Source organism: Tenebrio molitor, chromosome 2 (assembly GCF_963966145.1).
Source record: "Tenebrio molitor chromosome 2, icTenMoli1.1, whole genome shotgun sequence".
Lineage (NCBI taxonomy): Eukaryota > Metazoa > Arthropoda > Insecta > Coleoptera > Tenebrionidae > Tenebrio > Tenebrio molitor.
The window spans coordinates 29030263-29055082 of NC_091047.1; the positions used below are offsets into that span (position 1 = coordinate 29030263).

The 24820-nt window shown below is 36.8% G+C and overlaps 7 protein-coding genes across 11 annotated transcripts; 4 read left to right on the plus strand and 3 right to left on the minus strand.

The window, feature by feature from the left end:
* Nucleotides 1–9: 9 nt before the first annotated feature.
* NiPp1 (nuclear inhibitor of protein phosphatase 1) lies at nucleotides 10–5711 on the plus strand. 2 transcript variants are annotated; one of them, XR_011156992.1, is made up of 6 exons: nucleotides 10–280; nucleotides 417–631; nucleotides 731–948; nucleotides 1043–1618; nucleotides 2509–5524; nucleotides 5589–5711. XR_011156992.1 is itself a non-coding variant. In XM_069038980.1 (5 exons), the coding sequence occupies exons 1-4, from the start codon at nucleotides 252–254 to the stop codon at nucleotides 1592–1594; spliced, it is 1014 nt and encodes a 337-aa protein (XP_068895081.1). In that variant the 5' UTR covers nucleotides 10–251; the 3' UTR covers nucleotides 1595–1618; nucleotides 2509–5711. The 2 variants fall into 2 exon arrangements, 1 of the variants encoding a protein (XP_068895081.1); XM_069038980.1 differs by having other exon boundaries at nucleotides 2509–5711.
* On the minus strand, nucleotides 3646–5151 carry Aprt (adenine phosphoribosyltransferase). Of its 2 annotated transcripts, XM_069038984.1 has the most exons (4): nucleotides 5011–5151; nucleotides 4352–4441; nucleotides 4074–4311; nucleotides 3646–4020 (listed from the first exon to the last, which is right to left on the minus strand). In XM_069038984.1, exons 2-4 carry the CDS (start codon nucleotides 4435–4437, stop codon nucleotides 3805–3807), a joined length of 540 nt encoding a protein of 179 aa, XP_068895085.1. In that variant the 5' UTR covers nucleotides 4438–4441; nucleotides 5011–5151; the 3' UTR covers nucleotides 3646–3804. The 2 variants fall into 2 exon arrangements, with proteins under 2 accessions (XP_068895085.1, XP_068895084.1); XM_069038983.1 differs by lacking the exon at nucleotides 5011–5151 and having other exon boundaries at nucleotides 4352–4491.
* LOC138124061 (cytochrome c oxidase subunit 5B, mitochondrial-like) lies at nucleotides 5115–5746 on the minus strand. The gene is made up of 2 exons (XM_069038985.1): nucleotides 5610–5746; nucleotides 5115–5475 (listed from the first exon to the last, which is right to left on the minus strand). Exons 1-2 carry the CDS (start codon nucleotides 5689–5691, stop codon nucleotides 5192–5194), a joined length of 366 nt encoding a protein of 121 aa, XP_068895086.1. The 5' UTR covers nucleotides 5692–5746; the 3' UTR covers nucleotides 5115–5191.
* A 173-nt stretch (nucleotides 5747–5919) lies between these two features.
* Nucleotides 5920–7415, plus strand: RpS7 (ribosomal protein S7). 2 transcript variants are annotated; one of them, XM_069038982.1, is made up of 4 exons: nucleotides 5920–6027; nucleotides 6402–6563; nucleotides 6729–7061; nucleotides 7270–7415. In XM_069038982.1, the coding sequence occupies exons 2-4, from the start codon at nucleotides 6402–6404 to the stop codon at nucleotides 7345–7347; spliced, it is 573 nt and encodes a 190-aa protein (XP_068895083.1). In that variant the 5' UTR covers nucleotides 5920–6027; the 3' UTR covers nucleotides 7348–7415. The 2 variants fall into 2 exon arrangements, with proteins under 2 accessions (XP_068895083.1, XP_068895082.1); XM_069038981.1 differs by having other exon boundaries at nucleotides 5975–6121.
* Nucleotides 7416–7734: 319 nt separating this feature from the next.
* Nucleotides 7735–19325, minus strand: Pex13 (peroxin 13). The gene is made up of 3 exons (XM_069038976.1): nucleotides 18974–19325; nucleotides 18333–18902; nucleotides 7735–8511 (listed from the first exon to the last, which is right to left on the minus strand). The coding sequence occupies exons 1-3, from the start codon at nucleotides 19158–19160 to the stop codon at nucleotides 7961–7963; spliced, it is 1308 nt and encodes a 435-aa protein (XP_068895077.1). The 5' UTR covers nucleotides 19161–19325; the 3' UTR covers nucleotides 7735–7960.
* Nucleotides 19326–19391: 66 nt separating this feature from the next.
* Nucleotides 19392–21070, plus strand: LOC138124057 (sister chromatid cohesion protein DCC1). Of its 2 annotated transcripts, none has more exons than XM_069038978.1 (3): nucleotides 19392–19531; nucleotides 19836–20894; nucleotides 20944–21070. In XM_069038978.1, the coding sequence occupies exons 1-3, from the start codon at nucleotides 19515–19517 to the stop codon at nucleotides 21047–21049; spliced, it is 1182 nt and encodes a 393-aa protein (XP_068895079.1). In that variant the 5' UTR covers nucleotides 19392–19514; the 3' UTR covers nucleotides 21050–21070. The 2 variants fall into 2 exon arrangements, with proteins under 2 accessions (XP_068895079.1, XP_068895080.1); XM_069038979.1 differs by lacking the exon at nucleotides 19392–19531 and adding an exon at nucleotides 19595–19774.
* A 51-nt stretch (nucleotides 21071–21121) lies between these two features.
* On the plus strand, nucleotides 21122–21795 carry strat (RAB interacting factor STRAT). The gene is made up of 2 exons (XM_069038986.1): nucleotides 21122–21393; nucleotides 21443–21795. The coding sequence occupies exons 1-2, from the start codon at nucleotides 21268–21270 to the stop codon at nucleotides 21677–21679; spliced, it is 363 nt and encodes a 120-aa protein (XP_068895087.1). The 5' UTR covers nucleotides 21122–21267; the 3' UTR covers nucleotides 21680–21795.
* The last annotated feature ends 3025 nt before the right edge of the window (nucleotides 21796–24820 follow it).

Sequence of the window (24820 nt, forward strand, 5' to 3'; positions counted from 1 at the left end):
CAACCGATAGCGCCTGTTTTCGGTCGTACGCAAAAAAATGTCACGTCAAGAGTTTGACAGAGCTCTTTCTACATGAAGGGGTTCCAATATTCAACAGACAATAAGTGTCGGAAGTTTTGAGACAAATTTTAAACATTTAGGAATTAATTTAAAAAAGTGATTCCAAAATTCATGAGCTTTTGATTTGACAAGCATACTCCATATTCCGTCAGTCAAGCTTGTGTCAAGCTGTCAAGTGTCAAAAGTGACAAATGGCAAACCATTACGAAGTACCGAATTGGTAAATAAACGTTCAAAGTATCAATTTTATTATGTCAGGAGCGATCAGATCTTCATTTCTAGATCCCGACGCGTTAATTATACGAAAATTTGAAAAAAAAGCGGTCGAGTTGTTTGAGGTTATGTTGTTGTTGTAGGGCAGGCAAACCCCCCGTCGGCTTGCACTTGGACGTCTTAAAGGGGGACAAACTGATCCAAAAGCTGATGATTGACGATAAGAAGTGCTATTTGTTCGGTCGCAATGCTCAAATGAACGACTTCTGCATAGATCATGCCTCTTGCTCGAGAGTCCATTCAGCCCTAGTTTGGCACAAGCACTTGAACAGAGCCTTCTTGGTCGACTTGGGCAGCAGTAAGTATCCGTTAAAGAGCATCGCGCGATGAACACTCAAACGATTAGTGCGCGCTTGCGATCAGTTTGGGTAAAGTCGGTAATATGGATCCGTTTTAGCCCATGGCACCTTCATAGGATCATTAAGACTTGAGGCATATAAACCCACTCAGTTGCCTATTGATTCTAGTTTTCACTTTGGAGCATCCACGCGAAATTACACAATCAGAGAACGGCCCCAGACCGGCATGAGACCAATCATTGATGAAATCGAGAAAGCTGGAGAAGAGACTGAAGGCGGACTGCTGGGATTGCCCGAAACGGAAACTGAACTCGATGTAAACAGATAAGACCATATCATTAGGCCAAAATTGTGGTTTCAATAACTATTAGTTTGTTTATTTTGGAAATTGTTTTTCAATTCAATTTCAGAACTTGACCGAGTTCAACACCGCCCACAACCGCAGAATATCGATGCTCGGGATCACCGACGACACTGAAAAGAGAAACACGAACAGAAAACGCAAGCGTCAATATGTTTCCTTCAATGAAGATGAAGAAATTATCAATCCTGAAGACATTGATCCTAGCATCGGTAGATTCAGAAACTTGATCCAGACAACCGTGGTTCCTTCTACCGTGAAGAGGGCCAAGTTCGCCGCGGACAACATTGGAATCCCCACAGAATTTAAGACTCCCAAAGCGCTCCACCCCGCTACCCCCGATCTATACACCGATCTGCCCCCAGAGTCGCACACCGCGAGCAGCTCAGGTAACATCAGCATTTACAGCTCGCTGAGTTCGCGCTTGGGGATGGTGTTACCTAATCCTGCGCCCGATGTGGACATGGGACAGAGCTTCGCCCCGCCAACACCCTTCGTCCCGCCGCAAGTGCAGATCGCCGATTCGATGGAGCCAAAGAAGAAGAAGTATGCGAAGGAGGCGTGGCCGGGGAAGAAACCTACACAAACGCTCTTGGTCTAATTGTTAAGGTTAAAAATGAGTTAGGTAGGTTTAAGTCAGTTTTTGTTTACTCGTTTTTGTATAATTTATTCAGGCAAGAGTTGTAAATTTTGGCTTTTGCCAGACGGTCGGAATCGTACATTGATTTAATTTTATAGAGTTCACTTCTGAATTTATTGGAAGGTAATGGCAATCATCCAATTAACAAATACTATATATTCCTATGGAACAATAAAAATTCTTACATAAACTGTAACATAAATATGTACAGTTTTAGTATCCAATTTTTATGCTGTGTTTTTAATGCTGGAAAAAGATAATTCGCAACCCCTATCCTTGTTCCCTTCTTTGGAACGAATAAATACTGTTGACCGTAAAGATGACGATTGTCATTGAGTTTGATTATAGTTGTTTTCCAAATGACAAATAATGCGTTGATCTAAGGGACATTGAAGTTATCAGGCCTAGAGATATTTTCATATTTGATGGCGGAAACAAAAGACTGAGAAATGTCATAAATTTGTATTGTCAGTGTCAAATTTCTCAAAGACGTTCGTGATTTCGACAGAAATGCAGCAAATTGGCAATAGGAAAGTTATTAATCGTCGAACTAGAGACATAATTTGTAATACGTTTGATTATTATATGAGAATAACTTTTCCTTTTGAAGCACTGACAAAAATTCGTTTCCTTAGAATTTATTTTTTCAATCTATTTAGCGAAAATTTAAATTTACCTAGACATTCATTACGGCGTTTATGAGAAATTTGACACTGACAATATAATTTTGTGACATTTCTCAGTCTTTTGTTTCCGCCACCAAATATGAAAATACCTCGTAACACTTTGAAGAAAGACACAATGGTCTGGATGTAAAGTAGTTGTAGTGATTTAAAACTTGTAAATTAGAGAAGCAACAACAATGATTGTTTTAGCCACCGTGGAAACGTGGAGTAGAAAGTTGATTGAGAATCTCAAAAAGGATTATGGAAGAAACCTTTGTCCAAGAAAGCCCCAACCGGTGCTAGATTATCTTTCCAGAAAATGGGGTTAGGAGCATATTCATGAACGAAAGTGGAAATAAGAAATATATATCGAGTGTTCATTTAAATTTCCGATCAAAGTTGACATTGAAGAGTCGATTGTGAACGCACTAGGAATCAGCTGTTTAAATCTTGGGTTTTTACATGAGTGGTACGTTCACAATCGACTGTTCAACGCCTACTTTGACCGGAAATTTAAATGAACACCCGATATACAGGGTTATTATAAATGATTGTCCCATCGCAGTAGGCGTTGGTGACGTAGTTGAATGTGCTGCAAGCTTCATAACATGAGTGAGGCTAGTATGGCCGATAGGTGGCGCGACCGGCTGTAGTGGAAATATGTCTACTATACTTATAGTTTGTGTATAGTTTGTCTAACGTTGCGAGACTGGCGGCACATCCAAAATTTGTGTGGGTTTTTAACGCCAACTGCGATGGGACAGTCATTTATGATGTTCACAGGTCGACTTTTCAACGCCTACTTTGAAGTGGAATTTTAAAAAACACCCCATACAGAGCCGACTATTAATGTCACGGTGACAACATATCTGTGTATTTAAAGGTACTACTATGTATAAGAAATGTTCACTTTGGAGTACTGCAAAATGATGTTAACTGATAGGGAAACTGAGGAAAATTCTAAAGCGGCTGTATACTGCGGCTCAAAAAAAAAAAATCATTGGACAATTTCAATGAAATCATCGGAGTTAGCTAATCTCAGATGAGAACTGATATGGACGAAGACGTGACTGTTGTGGAAAAAGTGTAATGCTAAGAAAATAATATCAAAATAGTGCTTTCAAAGGAATAATCATTACTTGAGAGAAATATCCGGCCTAGTTGCCGTGCACCAGAAACAAAAATAAAATGGTACATTACCTAGGTTGACGATATGAATACGTTTTCGGAAATGAAAATTTTCTCTAAGATACGGTGGTGAAGAAGACGCGAAAAGCTTAATTGTAAAAAAACCGACAGACTGTCAACTAGACTAAATTCATGCCAGATCTAGGAATATAAATGTCATTATCGTGTTTGTTTCTTATTTATTGAAAATATATTTTTAAATTCAAATATGTATTACAAAATGTACAAATTCTTTTAGGAATGTTTAAAATTGTGAGAATCAATTTATACCCAGTCTACAACCCCTTTCTTCTACTTGGTGCTGAGATATGCTTAAACTCAGTATTCAATAACTGAGACAACATTGGCAGGTACATGTGACCTTCCTTTCAACTGTGTCAACTCCATCAGAACTAAACAACTTGCTACCTTTCCTTCGAGCTGCCCAACCAGCTTACAAGCTGCACTTAAACTACCCCCAGTAGCCAGTAAATCGTCAACTACTAACACTGCCTGACCTTTCTTTATGCTCTGTTCTGGTATCTCCAGAGTATCCTGACCCATCAAAAATGAATATCAACAAAAACAAAACTTATGTAGGTACATACATGACCATATTCCAGAGCATATGAAGCTGATAACACTTTGCCAGGCAATTTACCTTTCTTCCTTATTGGTACGAAAGGCACTTTCAGTTCTAAGGCGATCAAAGGCCCCAAGAGAAACCCCCGTGCGTCTATTCCTGCAACGCATTCCACAGGTGGTTGGATTTTTGTAGCATACGCTAACAGAACCTCACGTAAAGTGGCCAATAGATCAGGTTTTTGAAATACTGAAAATATGTCCCTAAAATTCGATGTAATACTTGATCTCTCGCTTAACTTACCTGAACAAGACACCGCGTTTCGGGAAATCGGGATATTCTTTAACGTGATTTTTCAGTAAAGCGATTTTGGATTTTAGTTCGGACATTTTGCTGAAATATTATCAGGAGTGTATCTCAGACAGTTTATGGAAAGAACGATTTCAGTAATAGAATGAAACTGATAATGAGGTTAGAGGTTATGATACCAATGACAAATGTCAAAATAATGTGGGGCAGGGTATTATTTAATAAGTGGCCAATAGGCAATAACGATAGCATTCACTACTTCATTCATTCATTACGTTACTTGAATTTCATTCTTAAGTTTTTCAAAATTGTTCATTTCAAATACAAATCATATATCACATCTACATCTTATTGGTGGGCCGTTTTAAATTAGAGCAGAAGTAAATTGCGACCTTACAGCAATTTGTATTGATAAAATAAACTGTAATATGTAAATAAAAAAAACCTTTGAGTTAGTTATGTTCCTATCTTGAAACTGCATATGGTTACGTAATTATGTGCACTACGCTCAGTATTCTAACAATGAAATAATGCAATTATTGTTAGTATTATTCCTGTTCATTACCAAATGTATATATGTATCACAAAATGAAACTTGCTTGTTTTTTTTATAATGACAAATAGGTAACAATCTACTTGTTTCACCACTTTACCTTCCCAAAAACTAACTGTACAACTCATCAAAATTAAGAACTAACAGTTGCACATTTTATAATTTAATGGAACTGAACTATTTACAAGAAATGATGGAAACAGATAAAAGAACAAATAAATTTATTACATTAAGTTGTCTATTATTATTAGTCTAGTACGTGCAACTAGCATATTACAGGATTATACAGGAGCCTTGTGAACCAGATTAAACCAGTGTCCACACTCGCATCTTCGAGGCTGTCCTTTGTACAGCCACATCCAGTTCACACTGGTAGACTCCTCCTCGCAAACGCATCCGACGAGACGCGCCTCGAACGCTGACGGGATCTCGTTAGGCTGGGTCTTGGTGCCGGGGCCCCTTTTGATCACTTTTAAGTCGAAGGGATTGTCGTTACCGGCCACTTGCGCCAGCAACTCCCGCTTCTCGAGACCAGTGGCGTGCTCCACGGGGTCACCCATCGTCACTGGAACGAGATTTATGGGTGGGTTTGTTTATTTTGGTTCCGACGAAGGGTAAGACGAATTACGTAATTGTCAAAATGGGAAATTGCGAGAGGCGAGATGTGGGATGTTGTAGGGAAGAGAAGGGCAAACCTACCCTTTGTAGCGAAACGGTAACTCGTGCACAACACATTTTTCCTGGCATTTGCGACCACAATTCGGCTGCACAACGAAGCCATTTTGGGATTTTTCCCGAAAATTGACAACTGAAAACTTATTTCCGTTCGTTCGATTCGCAATGGCAGAGAGAGGGCGCTGTGGTGGCTACTTCAAAGTACCTTATACTTCAAACGACAAAAAAGAAAATTCTGTAGCAATTGGGGCTAAAATTCGGAGGTACTTATTCATATTTCCTGAAAATACCTCTAACAGTAGATAAAACACAAATTGATTAGATTTTATTTAAATAATTTAGAAAAAATCGTCAGGGTCGAGTTATGTTGGCAATGCTGACAAATCTCATGTGGGCATGCGTACTCCGTACAGCAATCCCTTTTTCGTAAACGATTGACAAGGTACACGTTTTGTTTCAGTTACATCGACTTTCTTTTAATTTTTGTGACATAAATACATCAAATTTGGAAACAATCTGTTGATGATTTGATTCTGGTGTGTGTTAATTACTGGTTTTGTTTTTCCCTGTGGCGGATGATGCGACGAATATGTGATATTTGGTGATTACTGTTGGACCGATCAACAAATTTAAAACTACAAATACAAGCGATTTTGGCTTGTTTTTCACATAAATAACACTTATTCGCACCTGTAACTGAATCGATGTATTTATCTCATTCATAATTTGCTCTTTGCCTCGTTTGTTTATGTGTCTTGACAATATTTGAGGTTATGAAGTCATATGTGAAAAGGTCTCAAAGTAACTTTGTTTCAGATGTCGTCGAAAATAATAAAATCGGGTGGTTCGGACCCCGATCCCTTTGAGACTCAAGTAGCGCAGGCTCTACTTGAACTTGAAATGAACTCAGACTTGAAGGCTCAACTGAGAGAGTTGCACATAACAAAGGCCAAGGAGATTGACTTAAATAACAAAAAGGTTTGTTTCTCTCATTTAACAAAATCACATTTTTTTTTATCATGATGAGTATACTTAGGACACCTAACGATTTGAATAATGATTAAAACTCTTAATCTGATTTATTGACTCGGTCAGACTATTGTATGTTTCGGTGGAAAAATGTTGATTAAAGTGTTGTTTCAGTCGGTCATAATTTATGTCCCCATGCCGAAGCTGAAGCAGTTTCAGAAGATTCAAACTAGGTTAGTGCGTGAATTGGAGAAGAAATTCAGCGGGAAGCATGTAGTTTTTGTGGGTGAGCGCAAGATTTTGCCCAAGCCTACACGTAAGACCCGCACCAAAAACAAGCAGAAGCGTCCTAGGTCACGCACTCTTACTGCTGTTTATGATGCTATACTTGAAGATCTTGTGTATCCTGCAGAGATTGTGGGGAAGAGGATCAGAGTTAGACTGGATGGGTCACAGCTTATTAAGGTCCACCTTGACAAAAATCAACAAACTACAATCGAGCACAAGGTAAAAATGATTCAAATTTGCTTGAAATGTACTTTGGAATTTTCTCCACTGGATATTTGTTGTTTCGATCACTCCACATGATGAATATACTTAGGACACCTAAAGATGCACAATGATTATGATATTAATTCTGAAAATGTTTTTTTATAATTTTAGGTGTGAAGTAGCAAAGGTCATATTTTAATCATTTTTTTTTTTGTTTTTTCAGGTGGACACATTCGCCTCCGTTTACAAAAAGTTGACTGGGAGGGAAGTTACTTTTGAATTTCCAGAACCCTATTTGTAATATGCAGAACGGTTATTTAATAAATAATTGAAAATAATGTATTTTTTATTAAATTGAAGTTAATTTTAGTGGCGTATTATTTTTCACTGTTTTTTGAGTTACACTTGGGTATACCAAAAGTTATGCTTTTTTTACTTTGACTAGAAATAAACCCGATTATGTTCATGAATTCGCGAATTTAACAAATTGAGGTATTGAGACAACACCAGTGGCGTATCATTTTGAGTTGAGCGAGTACAATTAATCTCATGTTGAAATATTATATACAGCGTTAAGATATCTTTTATAAATTTGTAGTGTGTAAATGTGTATTTTTATTGATTAAAGTGGGAGTAAGGTTTTAATTTGATGATTTTCGTTGTGTTGAAGCAGTATTAACACTATCAGTGCAGCAATAAAATCTTTTATTGAAAGCAAATCCCAATACAAAATAAAACAATAAAATCACATAGGTAATCTAAGTAGGTAGGTGTATCTATGCATTATGTTTCTTAATTGTAAAAAATAGAAATACATACAAAATCAGTTCTCTCACCTCCGGTCATTACCTACACGGCGATAAGACAAAAAAATGAATACAAACTAAACAACAGATTAAAATAACAAGATTGGATCAGTTTGAAGCAGAAACTTTGTCTTCACTCGCTGCGACTTCAACAGTCACCGCGGCGCTTTCCCCCTTAACCCCGGAAGAATCTTTCTCCACTTCAACCTGCGTCGAATTTTTACCTACATCAAGAGTGTCGTTTTTCGAACCGCCATCCAACCCCTTGATCTCCTTCTTGCCCGTGACATAATCGTCCAAATCGACGTTTTCGAAAATTTGATTCTCCCCAAAACTGACCCGTTTCGTGTGAGTTTTGTGGTTGGAACTGTTGCTGAGAATCCTGGGCACGGGCATTTGTTGTTCCTCGACCGCAGGACTGTTCCTCAGCGATTTGTTTATGACCAAATAATTCAAAGGAACCACTCCGGATCGCCCGTTCGACAAGGCGAACGCCCAACCCGAATTTTTCAAATTCATTTCTTCTTGGACGTAGGTGGGGGCGAGAGTTAATTCGTCGTTGGTCTGAACGCTGAGCTCGTTGGGGCCTCGCGCGACGAAGTCGAAAGCTGCTTTCGCTCGCACTCCCGGAGACTTCCAAGTGGCGGGATCACATTTATCTAAACAGATTGAGATTGTCAGAGCGTCTTCAAGTCGTTGGAGTATTTAGTATTTTCGTTTAATTTCTATAGTGTAAGAGTGTTTATTTAAAATAAAAGGGGGGATAAACATTCAAACAATTTTTAGAAGACAACTCAACGCTCTAAAATAAAGAGTATGTACTCAAATTGAACAAAAGCGATGATTAACCAGTGTTGCCAACTCTGTCCGCTTTACCGACTCACAGATTTCCATCACCTCCACCTGATCCTCCGCAGGTTCGCGTTCGAACGCCCAACGCCATCAATTTTTTTTACACGAACGACTCGATCAAAAATTATTTATTTCACCATTTCAATCGAATTCGATTCACCGATTTTCATCGAATCATGCCGAATCAGGTTGGCAACAGTGCGATTAACTCACAATGAGCCTTACTTACAAATTTAGGTAATTTACGAAAATAATAATGATCTAGCAAAGAATGTTTTTTTGCGTTCACAGTTCAAAGTAAGTATGGATTGGCAAAGAATATCCACGTACCGGCACGTGGATATTCTTTGGTATTGGGCGTAGAGGGATATGAAGGGAGCACTATTCAAAAAAGTGGTTACGACCGCGCTTTTCTGTAGACCTAATAAAAGGTCTCCAGATGAGCCGAGCGAAACCGAAGTTAATGTATAGATAACTCATCTTTGCAGTGGCGTCCCTTTAACTTTTTTTCTGGGGACAATTTTTGTAGGAATTGTAGGAAGACGACCGTAAATATTTACTTCAAAATAAAAACAGATCAGAGTTATACAACTGAAAAAATGCAAAGAGAATTCACCAACCGGTTCACATGTAAAAAACAAATCCCAGTAAAATGACGGAACACCGACGCCTATGAAGCATCTGATGCCCAACGATCCTCGTCACGACTCACGAAATTTCACGAAGTACTGGCGGTCATTTTAAAAGGCGTCATAAAAGGTCTCCGCACAGGCCTCGCGACGTGCCGCTCCCTTTACATTGCCAGCATAGGCAGTGCTGCCTCCATATCCCTCTACGGTATTGGGTGATTCAAAATGATTGTGGATAAGTATGGCAACTATGTACGAAAATTTATGTGGCAACTGTGTGGGTAGGATAGAGTTGACAGTTCATAGTCGCGCAACTTTGAAAATTGTCAAATCAATGTGCAATGGTATAAAAAAAATCAAATGCACGCTTACGAAATGTCATACAATGTCAACTCTACCCCACCCACACAGTTGCCACATAAATTTTCATACATAGTTGCCAAACTTATCCACAATGATTTTGAATCGCCCAATTTCCAAACTTGAACAGAACGCTAATTCCAAAAATCTAACGGGCCTTCAAATAAATATACCTATATTTAGAGTAGGCGTAGGCGACATTCTAATTCTGTAAAGTAATTTTTGTAGGTAACCAATTATTCTCCGAAGTTACACAGGTTGCATAGTAAGCTTTTCCCCAATTTCATATTGTCATATTCCGTGGAGGGGGAATAGGGAGAATGCACTGCAAAAATTAAAAATATTTTCTAACCTAATTTTATTTCGTTAAAATGTCAGACGTTTCTTGTGTCATTTTCTACGCTGGAAAAATGTTGCAAACAATTGAATTTCCATAGGTTGCTCTAAATATAAATTTCTTTGAAGGCCCTTTAGTATGGTTTAAGTTGTAACGTGAAATGCGATTATTTTATTTTGATCTAATCTGATGGTTGAATGATTTATAAAAATTGTCAAATGAAAAAGTAAACTCTATCCATTTTCAATATACGGTGTGATCAAGAATGACTGAGTCTGTTGGTAACAATGAAATTTGGCAAATTTGAAATTTACGATCAAAGGTTCATGTTTGTAATAGCATAAACAGACTAAGTTCCATGTACCACAGCATGCTGTGTAACTTATACTGTCATAATTTCGACTTCTTTTGTGAGTTTTATAATTCAATAAAAAATAAAAAAAATAAAAAAATTAAACCACATTATTGGTTGTTAATTCGTATTCTTATTGTTTTGTAACAAAATAAACTAATTTTATTATAGAAGTTTAATCTAATATTTAATAGGCCGTATTCTGTAACTGCTCCGCTAAATTTTAAAGCCCGTTAAATTAAGTTGTCATAGCAATGACCAATCAGGGCTTGAAATTTTAAATGGCGCTAAAATTTTAATTCCCTTTAAAAATTACAGAATACGCCTCAATGGGGCATTTTTCAATAATGTTTGCATTTTGTACAGTGTTTCTTTTCAGTAACCGCCAAACTTCAGAATTGATCTTCTAGTAGCACATACTTTTTAGAAAGTTTCGATATCGAAAAAGTTTCAGTTTTTTATACAATGTGTCGTATTTAGGATGAAGACAGTTTGAAATTTTCGGTATTTTTAGAAGCAGAAATATGAATTTTCCAATAGTCGCAGAACTTCACGACTTTCACCTTTTGGAGTACTCAATCCAATTGTAAGTTGTAAACCCAACTAACTGCGATTTCACGAACGGGGTCAATTTTCAATGTTTCGCTTCGCGTTGGAGATATCGCTAGAAGTTATTATAAAAAAGTCGTTCAAAATACAATTTTAATTTCTTGTACCGAGTGTAAATGCAAAATTCGCATTTTAATTGTTTCAGTAATTTTCAATTGTTCATTGTTTCGATATCATTTGTGTTTCATTATCTATTTGAATTAAAAAAAAAAAAATAATAATTTCGTTTCTCATTTTATTTTTAATTTCCACGGCAATTTATTAAAAACTTTTCTGCGAAAGGAGTAAACACAATGGCCGGCAATAAAAACTAGCCATCACTTTTCTGTAACGTCAAAATCCAAATGTGTAATTAATGCTTTAATGACAATGGGCCGTATGATTTCCCTTTCATTAAAGATAAAGAACGTGGTTAAATTGTTTTGTCTCTGTCTAACACAGTGCTTGGCATATACTCTCACTTTGTCTAATCAATGATTTAGCTAATGAAAGGCTTAACGAATGGGAAATCATACGGCCCACTGACACTTAAATGATGGCCACTGCCACTGCCACTGTACTATGGTGGCCAAAAAATTTTAGCCGTCACTATCTTGAGATTCCCATAAATTGTAAATAAACCTTTAGAAACCGTAACCCCACTTTCGATTCTTGTCATTTTGACACTCAATTTAAACTGTTTAAAGCTCAGATATTTCACAAATCCGACATGAATGAACAAAATTTGAGCACTCGTACATAGATAACCTGAGGTAAACGTTCTGTGTAGTAGAAATGACAAAATAATTTCGAGTTTTGAAATTTACCACCCAAAAAATAACATTCATAATCAAGACGGTAATCATGATGAATTGATGACAATAAAGTATGGATTACAATTTGATTTTTTGAAATGACAAACAATGACGGCTAAAATTTTTTGGCCGGCATAGTACAACGTGTGTTAAAGAATTTGTTGCGTTACCTATCTGATTTTTTATAATCGATTGAAACATTTTCGACAATCTTTTTTATAAATAGGAATTAGTTTTACTGCCGAAAATGGGAAAAAATCAAATAAATCATGATTATCATGGTTCAGAACTGACTAGTTTATATTGCTGTATTTCACAACCGTCAAGTTTTTCTATAGAAGATTAAAGGACTTCAATAAGTTTCTTTGGCAACAACAATATTTAAACTAGTGCTGCCAACTGAACCATGATAGTCATGGCTTGTTCGATTTATTTTTTCAATCGCATCTTAAATCCATGAATAAAAGAACTTCGTTAAGGATACAATTTTTTTCAATGACTTTACAACGTTTGTGTTTATATCAAAGGGGTCCCGACCATCTGGTAAGAAGCTAATTGGGTCCGCTTGAACAATTATTGGTAAATCATCGATTATATTTTCAGCTTGTAAAATATTCATTTTCAGCACTAATAACGGAAGGTTTTACCACTTGCTTGTTTGTTAACATTAATGATACCCACATAGTTTTCTATTTATTATCAATTTTAAAATACATCTGGCATCTGCATATTTTTTAGCTTTTGAAGGTTCTTTCAATATAAAATGATAAACTGGGTTGTGTATTGTGGTTTATTCATTATTTCCTTAGAATTATTGTACTGCACATCACTTACATTTTTTCCATTTCGACATTACCCGATCACTTAAGTAAACGCTGTTCAAAAATCAAAAAACCATTGTGGTGCAAATAACACACATTTTTCATGACATTTCCTATTACTTCCTATTTCGTCGTGGAACTTGTACATTTCGAGGTAAAACGACACAAGAATTACAGAATTCCCGGTTCCAAGACGCTAACTTTCCTCTAAATAGGTTTTTTCGCTCGCAAGTTTGTAGGATCACGAAAAACTAAGTGCGAATCGGAATTTCGTCGTGGAACTTGTAGATTTCGAAGTAAAACGTCGCAAGAACTACAGAATTCCAGGTTCCAAGACGCTAACTTTCCTCTAAATACGTTTTTTCGCTCGCAAGTGTGTAGGATCACGAAAAACTAAGTGCGAATCACAGTGACAGAAAAGTAATTTGCACCACAATGGTTTTTTGATTTTTGAACAGCGTTTATACATATTTTGATATCTAAAGTCACGTTATATCGCCTTTTCGTAATATGTACTACACAACTTTAATTAAAAAAATTACTTATGACTACATTTCCCTCAGAAAATTTCAATCGATCATATTAATGCATATTACAGAAATCACCTAGCAACGGACGAATATCAGCGAGTATTCATCGTGGAGGGAGAAAAGACTGGAGATGGCATTTCCTATGCTTCCCATGTTAAAAATCCGTACCCTCTAAAAGCACGTGCAACAACCTTTTATGACCCAGTCCACAATGCGCTAGATAAAGAAGCACAATGCGTGTGGAAGGAAGGCGAAGGAAGCCATTGGCCCAGCATCTATATTCAGAAACCTTTTATGACTCTGTAGTTTTCGCGGGCTGGTACTATCGCGGCCACGGAATTTTGGCCGTCACTTTCATGTCAATTCAAAAAAAATAGGATGTAGTCCATGCTTTATTGTCATTATGATTGACTTTTGGAATTGACATCCAAAAATTTGTCAATGTCATACTTCATTCAAATAGTTGCGAACATGGCACCATTACCCTGTTCCAAGATGGTCTATCACATTCTAAAATTTCGGAACGTTTGGGTATAGAAAGAAGCACGATAAGTGCAATTATTAAAAAATGGAGGCAAGATCAAACAGTGGAACGACGTCCAGGTTCCGGGGGACGTCGAATTTCTACACGTAATCAAGACGACCAACTTTTAACTGTGATACGAAACAGTCCTTTTACTACTGCTACTGCAGCAGTGAATATCAGTAATTTCCCGGGCTCCGTCAGAACTTCACGTCGTCGTCTGCGGAATAGTGAGCTTCGAAACCACGCAGCTGCTAGGAAAATACGCCTTACCCCTCGGCATAAGGAGGCAAGAGTTGGATTTGCTTTAGAGCACTTAGCAAAAGATAATGCTTTTTGGAGCCGAGTTGTGTTCTCCGACGAAAAGGTCTTCCAGTCGTCGCACAATGGTCGTGTTAGGGTGTATAGACCACGAAACAGCCGATATGATGAACGCTACGTTGAACCGACCGAACGATCCAGTCGCTTTTCTGTTAACGTATGGGGGTGGATTTCTGCTGTTAGTCCTGGGGTAATGCTCCATGTGGAAGAGCGGCTGAACTCTGGCGTTTATATTAGGATCCTGGAAAATGTGATGCGCCCTTCAGTGACTATCGTAATAGACAGGAACTTCTTACTGCGATCACTGATGCATGGCACGCGTTACCTCAGGACTACATCAGAAATCTATGCCTTTCCATGCCTAATAGACTAAGAAAAGTTTTAGACGCAAATGGGGCAGTTACAAAATACTAGTTTCTTTGCATGTTTCTAATACCTGTTTATTATGTTTTTATTTTATTTTTATATTTATCATCCGTACCTATTTACGCTTTCTTTCTCTTTGTCAACATTAGGTTAATAAAATATCATTGTTTGATCTTCACTTAAAGCAGCTTTACAAGATATCGCATTTTGTGCAGGAAGGCATGTTTGTGCTTATTTAATAAAACGCGTGATGCAGCACATGCGCACCTCCGCTAGGGTGCACAGATCACAGATCTTACCGAGAGCTAAGCTGTGGAGCTAAGATTCAAGAAGATCCAAGAAAGTCTTGTCTTGAATCCGAGGGGAATGGATCTCTTTGCGTTATTCCTGCATATATATGTATAATATGTGTGTGCTTGACTTGTTGCAGGCAATGAGGAAGCGCGTTTTCATGCAAGTGAGTCAGCGTCAAAATGACAAGTCTTGCAATAGCAGAAAGTGAGGTTACGAATACGTAAGGGGCGCTTTACATCTCATGTCAATGGAATGACAAGTGACGGCCAAAATTCCGTGGCCGCAATTGTACACGTATTTGAATTAGTGCCATCTCCAGTCTTTTCTCCCTCCACGGTATTCATGCACCATTAAAATACCCGGGTATTTGACATTTTCAAAGATTCGGGCTTTTAATCGTCTCCTTCGTCGACTCGTGTAATTTTCGTTGCAAAAACTACTCATGTCTTAAATTACAAATTTTGTCGGAAAAAATTAGAACACGAATTGTAGTTTCCGCACTGTATATAATCGATTCACGATGAATGTGGATAATGGGTGGCTGTGATTTATTCTTATCATGTTGGATAAACTGACTCAATTTTATTTTTTTTCCATTAGAAATATGATATAATGAACAATGTTGTCTAATTTATACATAGCTATTAAGACAACAAGTGTTTTATAGACGATTTAAAAATCGAGATCGTAGTTTAAATCAGAGCGACCGCAGGGAGCGAGGATTTAATAGATCGAGATTTTTAAACTATAAAACACGCGTTGTCTTCAAGATTTTTTCTAATACTAACATCTTATCAGAAATTTTAATAAATTCAGAAATTATTCGAGGCGCGTCACAATACACAAAATGCGGAGGTTGCCGTGGGTACCATGGTAATAATATCAACAAATTTGGAAAAAAACATTTTTCATCGTTGAAATGTGCCAAAACGTTCCAGAAGAAATAAGAAAAAATGGGCAATTTGTTACCAATGAAGTCTAAAAGTGCATACGAAAAGGTGTATGTTTTCGTTTCAAGGCCGGAACAATAAAATAAGCATCACGGAGGTAACGGAAGATGTCATTTTGGCTTTTCTTGATATGGGGTAAGCGTGTAGAACTTCATTAAAAGTTAATTCACACTACGGCAAGAATCATTTGAAGAAAATGTAAAGATTGCCAGTTTTCGATAGCCGGGCACTTGCATTGGATGAAACAGCAGAAGTTAAAGAAGAAGATGTTAGGAACAAGAGCACGAAGCTAATGTGACAGTTCCAATTCAATAATTGTACTTTTCACTTTTGTGATAATTACTGTAAAAATGATGAATAAAATGTTACTTGAATAATATGTGTGAGCGTATTTTATGACTCTATAAGATACGTTGCTATTGACGACGTGTCTTATAGAGAAAAGCGTATTTTATGGGAAACATAAGGTGTGAGCTCAAATGCACCATGGAAACAGTATAAGATATTAGTGTTAGAAAAATTTGATTAAAAAATTATGGATAGAGAAAGGATTTATACAGTTTTCCATTAATACCTATGTTATACATACAGCATTAATAAACCTTGCACATTTGTTCTTATAAATATTCAAGTTAGAATTTTAGAAGCATTCATACTCAAATTATGATTCAACTCGAAATATGTTCAAGCTGGTAACGGTGTTACCGTTTCCGTCACATAATAGGTGCGTTTTATTGCTCCGATTTTTGCGCCAGAAGGAATTCCACTTCGTTTTTTGGTATATTCTGGTATATTCTATCTCTGCGGTCGGATTCGACCGAATAGTTGGAATGACAAGTGGTAGGGTAAACGCCAACTGTCAAAGTTATGAAATTATAAACCCTAACAACCCCTACAACCTGTAAAAACAAAACCAAACAATTCGCTGTATTTGAGAAATTTAAGGCTGAGTCTTTTTAGGACTTTTTACGATTCTTATTACATTATTGTTGTCAGTCTGAAAAATGACATTCCGCATTCCCGATTGAGCAATAAAACGATCCATCACAACTTCTTCTATAAGTATAAAAAATCTCATTCCGTCTTCTTCTAGTGTCCGCAATAAAACGCACCTAAATTGTAACCTTAAGGCTAGGGCCACACTACAGACTAAATAATCGGCCGATAATTTAGTCCTATTGGGTAGCTTCCGCGCCCACCACGTAAACTAAACTGTTTTCGATCAATCTGTCGGCCGACTACAATCGCTTTAGTGTGCGCACTCACATAAGTCCTCATACTTATTAAGCAACCAACTAAATTGTCGGCCGACGAAAAGTCTGTAGTGTGGCCCTAGCCTAATTATTGAAATCAATCTAACCTAACACGAAAGAAGCTATCAATTGCTATTAGGGAATTTTATTTTTTCTGTAGCTACTACCAACAATGTTACCAGATGTCATAGCCACCCCTTATCCACATTCATCGTAAATCGATTATTATACAGGGTTATTCTAAACGATTGTACTCGAAGCAGGCCATGCCCATGTTATGAAATTTTTGCCGCTTTCATGTGAACTGTCAATTTTTGTCGCTGTCACTGTCATTTTTTAGGTGAAAAGTGCGGTGATGAGATTTTATTTATTTTTTTAAATTAACGATTGAATCCTAAAATGTTGAGTTATTTAGCAACCAATTCTAAAAATATTGTTGTTTTACACTCAATTTACACTCAATTTAACTCCTGTGTGTGAACGATGTGTACTCATTTATTTACATCATTTTGATGTTTTTTATACGGAGCGGCAACCATAAATTTTACATTCAGTTTTTATGCCTACTTGGACTACAATCATTTAGAATAACCTTGTATGAGAAAATAGTAAAATATTACCGAATTTATATTTACAGTGCTCTTTCATTCAAAAAAACAATAAATCACTGGACATGACGAAGTCACAAACAATATCACCAAATAAATATAAAGAGTGTCCCAGCTAAGACTTTCAGATCTTATATCTTATATCTCTATTATCTATGGACTTATTTTTGTGAAATTTGGAAGATATTTATTCTAGTGAATGAAGAATAAATCACTGGTAATAAAATACCCGATTAATTAAAAAAAATGTAATGATAAAACATTTTTCTTTATTTGAATCTACACAAAACTAGTGTCCGATTGTTATTCGTTACAAAATGTGTCTACACAAAAAAAAATTATCAAATCAACAGTTTCTACTTCAAGAAAACATAATTTTTTTTAAATGTGCTAAAATTTTTGAGATATTCAAGTGAAGTTGCTTCGAAGCAATTCTGCGAAAAATTATATAAATTGATACGGTTTTTTCCTCTTTTTCTTGTAGTACGACTACCTTTAGGGGACGAATTTTTGCGGAAGTCATTGTGCTACAGTTTAGTGTAAATCTTAAACGATTTAATTTACAAATAAAGGGAGTTTAATGGCGTTTTTAGAACTGGAGTACTTGACTAACGCGAGATTAATCTCCGCCCTTTAAATTATCTATCTGTTAAATTTCACAAAAATCAGTCCATAAATAATAGAGATATAAGATCTAAAAGTCTTATGTGGGGCACCCCGCATATGTTTTTTGTATTTTGTAACTTTCATCAAATTTTATTCGTCATTTCTAACGTAACATATTCAATTCAAGATGAAACACAATGACATTCTTTTTAAAAATTGCAGAATCACCCTGGACTTTATCCAGTCTAAAGACTGGTCAAGCAAAGGTCACATACCTTCATATTTAGGTAGGAATTTGTTGATAATGTAGGGCGCTGACACCAACAGCCCCAGGAAAGCCAGCGTGGGCCAGCTCGAGCCGGGGGCGGCTCCCGAAGGCGGCGCCCCACTCGCCGCCTGTTTCCAAGCGATGGACGCCTCGCTGTTCGGCACCTTCTTGCCTATCAGCCACATGAACTTCCTGTACAACCAATTGAACAGTCGAAAAACACTGATCGAGTACCAGATGTGTCCGAACATGGATCGGAGCCGGCCAAAATTCTCGGCCACGCTGAGTACGGCTCTGAACGAGCTGGTCATCGCGAAAAACGTGTTGTCCAACATCATGGAAATGCTGTTGACCGCTCTTACTATGCTTTCAACGCTGGCGAAAGTGTGCCTCGAGCTCTCTTCAGCATACTGGATAAAGCGTCTCTCTGTGTCGTCGCTCGGTGTCAAACCGTAGCCACCCATTCCGTACATGTTGTAATTGTTGTATCCCCCATAAGAACCATAGGAACTGTACATCGAACTACGATAGGGCATCCCATATGAACCATAGCTGCCATAACCCATGCTACTGTAACCTATGATATTTCGGGTTGATGTTGTTTTTTAAAGGACAACTGGTTTTTTTCTTTGTGCACTTTAGACTCACCATTTGAATAAGGCATATAAGAGTTGTACCCTGGGGAAGAAATGGGCGAGTTTCTCGGCAAAGGAGGCAACACCGGGGCGCTCCGCGTCGTCGCGGGGATGTCTCGGATGTTATTTGTGGCGCATCTTCGGATTTGAGTGGAGTTCTGTAACGAGTTTGCTTCCCAAGGCTTTATCGGGGACGTCATGGTGATTGAAGAAAATTCACTCTAATCACATTTTTATAATTCTTGTCTAAATATAATTTCACTGCTCTGTTTACACATCTAACAAAAATAAAAGAATCTTGCAACGAATTACAACACCTCTTATCGCTATGCACTCTGAACTTTGACTCTAACGTATTTGACAGCTTAACTCACAGAACAGAACACACTCAACTGTCATTTTTAAGTCAGGATCTATGGTCACGATCCGGATCCGCCTCTGTCAGGCGAGTCGATTGTGAACGCACGTGATTAGTGAACAAGTGAAAGTGGAAAGCGCGCCAAAAACTGTATTTGTCCTAATAAGATTTGTATTAAGTGATTGTTTTAGGAATAATGGACCAAACAAGCACGTAAGCTTAAGCAATACTTGAAATTGCAAAAATAATAAGCTCATTCGTAATTAAATGTTTCATTATTGACATAACTTCCATTGTTTTTAATTTTAAAGGTTATGTCAATCCAGAGTGTAAAGCCTAATTCACACACATTCAGCGAAACGTATTATCCGAAATTCTCTTCGTAGATTGATTCATAACGTTAAAACAAAATAAATAAAGCCATTTGTCATTAATTACTTATGTGATCTGTATTCTGTAAATATATATTTTTTTAAAATTAAAGTTTGGTTTTGATTAATGTTCTGATAAATTTCAGGCGCAACTTGGAAGATATCAATGAAATGCTCCGATTGGCCAAGTTGCATGAAAACGACTTACTGCCCACATCACAAACAGTTTATTTTACACAAAATAAGCTCTACAGCGACGACTATAAACTGTTGGAACTCGACCAACACTTACTTGAAGAGTTGAAAGAAGGTCAAACGCTTTATATAAAAGGTGATGACGACGAAAATGCTGTTCTTTGCTCAGGTACACGCACATACGACTTAAGCGGTGCTGAAACTTCAAATAGTTTACTTCTCGTACAAGACATGCATTTTTTTGATGATCTAAAAGATGAGAAAGAGAGGTCTTGCAAGAAAATCACCGTGTCTGGAATTTTCTACGAGTATTTGTCAGTAACTTCGAGTAAACCACATTTAAAAAAGTTGATGGATTTGTTAAATAAATCCGTGTATAAGGGACCAGAACGTGAATATGAAATCAAAGAAGAAAATTTGTTTAGTTATGAAGATCTGAACAATACTGTTCAAGCATCAGAAAAAGAACTCAAAGAAATTCTCAGAACTCTAAATGTTGTCACAATAAAAAGTAAAATTAGACTTTTAGACGTTGAGTATCATTTTAGAGCCTTGTCTTACATGTTGAAGTTGATTGAAGAAAATTCTTGGAATTTGGACGAAATCGACTATGAAGAAACTCTAACTTCTCTTAAAGATATAGTTCCAGAAGAAATCTTAATTAGTTTGTTCGACAAGTACACCGAAGAATCAAAAATAGTAGATGGGCTACAACTATATTCCTATAGGGAATCTGAAATATGCAGATTTTTCGCCCAAATTTTGCTATACGGTGCTGGAAAATTCAATCTGGACGAATTTCTACAAGCTTGGAGAGAGTCGGTGCCTGAAGGAATGATACCTGACGAAGAACTGCTCTACGGAATTGCGATAATAGACCGCAAATCAGAACCCAACATTATTTCAGCTTTTCCTGAAGAAAATTTATCTGAAGATATAAACGAGCGGTTCAATATGCTGTTCAAAGCGAGAGAAAAGTGGTCAGTTCCTGAAATCACCCCATACATTCAGTAAGTTCTTTTCGTGTGTCTGTCTTATTTATTTTGTTACTTGTTTCAGGCGATTGACTACGCAAAAGATGGATGTGAATGCTCTATTGGCGAAGTTTGCACGCGCGTCCACCGTAGAAGGTGTCAAGTATTACTCAGCAAAACACGCCAAATAAAAAAAGTTTATATTTTTAAAATACATATTTCATTATTCAAATACCGTCGACGTTTGTCCGCAACGGCATATCTGTGATTGTCGTCGGAGCTGACGTAAACGTCCCTTTACTGCGTCCATTCATTAGTTGTGAACAAACTTGCTCCGTTTGGCGTTTACGCGCGCATGCTCGTCATCCGTCAATCGTAGGTGTAAATAATTGAATTTTATAAATTAAAAATGCCCGATTGTAGCGAAAATTACGAAAGTGAGATATCAGACGGACGTAATTTTCGCAGTGTCAAGTGTAAGTTTTGTAGTTCTGTCATTCTGAGCCCCTCTTCGGCGACGTTCACGAGTTTTGAGGTTAGTTTTAGCTTTTGTTTATTTTTCAAGAAAATAGGCGTGTTTGCAGTTCCAGTTACCGCTTATCAGGCAGGAGAAACAGAACGAGTCAAATCCAGAAACGGAGACAGTTTCGTTGTTTTGGAGCGTCAATGATATGTTCGTTTTCCAGAATGTGGGTTTCTCACATGCCGTGGGCAATAACAAATATTTGGCGTGTGCCGATTGCGAGGCTGGACCAATAGGATATCACGACTTAACGAATAAGAAGAGTTATGTTGCGTTAAGTAGGGTGCAGCATTGTTAGTGACTTGTAGGGGAGCATTTGAATGAATATGAAATTATATATTGTTTTCTTTTTAAGCCGAAGCATACTTATAGGAGGTTCTTTTCTAATCTGAGCAAATAAATTTTAAGAAACTGCATGAGTGTTTTCATTTTTGTACAATAATAATGAGATCAACATTTTATACAGTTGGCTCTGCAGTTTATAAGGTAGATTGGGTAGATTGTATGAAATAAGAGTCATATCTAAACTTTCAGTGTTGCCACCATAGAAGAATCAGCAGTATTTTCAGTTAGGAACAAATTTCAGGAAACATCTGGGTAGGCAAGAAATTTCTTTGAAGGGTACAGTTGGTTGCAGAAAAAACAGAAATACAAAATTTTCCTAATATAAATTTGGTGTTGTCCATTTGTCCATTCATTGTCTACTTGACAATACCTATCAAATAATTTTTTTAAATGTTGAAATTTGACCATAATTCTAACCTATCTCATAAGAAGGTTTCACACTATAAAAATGTGTCAGTTTTATTCTGACAGTTCCCGTTTTTTTGCATCCAACTGTACAATACTTTTAGAGATGGTCTTCATATTTTGAAATATGGAATAAAACCGCTTTTATTGATAGCTAGAGTTGGATTTTTTTGTAAAGAAGCCATGTCGTCATTGACGCACGAACCAATTTGTGTAAATTTCAGAATGCGCATGTGCAGCTGTCGATCTTTAACAGATTCTTCCATTGGCGTCGTATTCTCGTCATTTCCGGTGTCATTTGTGTTATTTGAGTGATTGGAATTTGTTTTCACAACTACTCTCTTTGTGGAAATTGAAGGCTGTAAGTATTGCTATCTTTACATATTGTATGATTAGCATTATCTGTGAAAACACGTGACCAAAAGAAAACCTCAAATATGATCGGATTTTCAATATATATACGATACGCCACTGGCGGGGATACATAAATGACGTCATAACAATCCTCGCGCAACTGCGATGACGACATGGCTTCTTTACAAAAAAAATCCAACTCTAGATCTCATTCAACGTGATGGTGCATATAAATAGTAGTGACTATCCCATTCACCTGTCATTTGTTAAAAATGGACCAATAAAAACACAATTTTACACATTTGTTATACTCCGTACGGTGATAGATTGCACGTTTTTAAATTCTAGTTCCAAAACATAAAGCAGTGAAAAATACTAAACTCTCCATCTCAATTGTTTCACGTTATGTAGAAAACCGTTGTATCCCTGCAGATTAATTCCCGCCAAACCAGTTTCTGTGTCTGTCTTCTGTCAAAAAACGTGCAATCTATCAGAGCACGGAGTATACCATGGTTTCAAAAAATTGGATCGAATATTCCCACTCTTGGAAATTGTATCGGTAATACCACTAGTGATCCCAGCGATAATTTTTAACAAATGAATGCAGCCTTGAGAATTGCTTCCAAATGGAATCACGTGTCTTTTTTGTGTTGTTGGAAACATTTTCTTCGATTTCTGCGTTAATTTTTTCTTCCGATTTGCTGCCAAATTGCCAAAGTTGGTTCATGGAATAGTCCTCCGAATATAACTCGTAGTCCAAATTGTGTAGACTATTTTTCAAACTGGTCACGAATTATCAATTGTGCTTGGTAATGAATCCACGAGTGAGATTCGCAAGCATAATTGAATGAGTGAAACTCGTGGTATAAATGACTGTAAAAGTTAATTTCGAATATCTTTTAAACACTAAGATCTCGGTTACCAGAAATGTCTAATAATGATGAGAAAAATTATTTAAACAGAATTGGAACACCTGTTTCCTTTTTCCTATGCCACAGGTCAAGAATGATCCATTTGAATCGTCAAGTAGGACTGTGAACTCAGTAAAGCAGCATCTTTTTGGAATACCGTTTGAATAACATTCAACAACATACCGTGAGTTTTTTATTTTACTGAACATAGGATTCATGAATCTGTAAGTTTGGTTGCCTATTTCAAATGAATTGACTTGTCCATTTTAGAATTGAACATAGCCATTTTACGTTGTATGTTCAGCGAAATAAAAACGCAGTGTATAAGAATTAACGTGTCGTTTGGAACAACAAAAATACAAAAAGCAGGCTCCTAACAGTCTAAGATTCAGAAAATAAAGACAAGATTATTATTCAGCTAGGACTACATATAAATATATGGGATAATAAAATAAGCAAAAGGAATATATTTCTTATACATATTAACTTAAAAAAATTGACACGTTGGTCAACAGAATCACCACTCACCATGCAATCTAGCATTCAGACATTAATGAATTCTTTCCTGCTTGAATACGACATGACCACACTTGTGATATTATAAGTGAAGCCTAAACAAAAATAATATAGGTAGATATCTTTTTCTTGCGATTTGAACTAGATCCAATCAGAAATTTGGGTTTTGTAGATTTAGTTGTGACGAATGGAATGCAAAAAACCGCATGGTTCTATCCATAATATCGATCGAGTTATTACTTGCAAAAATGGCGGAGGCGCCAGGTCATATTTTTCACTAAATATGCTAACTTCCATAAAAAACGAAACTACTAGAAGCTGCATTGCTTAGCGCTAAACAGATGTTGGAAGTTCATTAATAGTAGTTTATTTGACGAGTTCTTGTGTAAATTGGGGTTTTTTGGCACAAGTGGGCCAGTTTAAAACACGAGTGAAACGAGCGTTTTAAAGGCCCACGAGTGCCAAAAAAGCCCAATTGACACACGAACGAGTTGAATACAAGGTTTTTTTTTCGACGAGCCCCTTAAAGGCCCCAAATCGCTTAAAATCTTTAAAATTAGCTTGACGTTTCGTTTTGACAAGTGGTGACATTTATCAAAATCCGTTCACATAGGAGAAAATTCTGCTAGCGGGCTTTTAGTATACTTATATTTTTATTTAGTAATTATATCTAGAAAACATACCAAATGAAAAAGTACCTAAGTCCTTATTAATCTGTCGTACGGAGAAAAGTCACAGCTCATAAGAAGTGTTAAAAAAAGTTTTCAGTAAATATCTGCTTATCTATAAGTTCTGTGACTAAAAATAAGGTTATGTGAAAATTTAATCGAAAAAGAACTCTTTTTTGGTAACTCCTCTAGAAGTAAATTATTGTTTTTTGGTCTGGAAGTGGTTAAATAAATAAAATC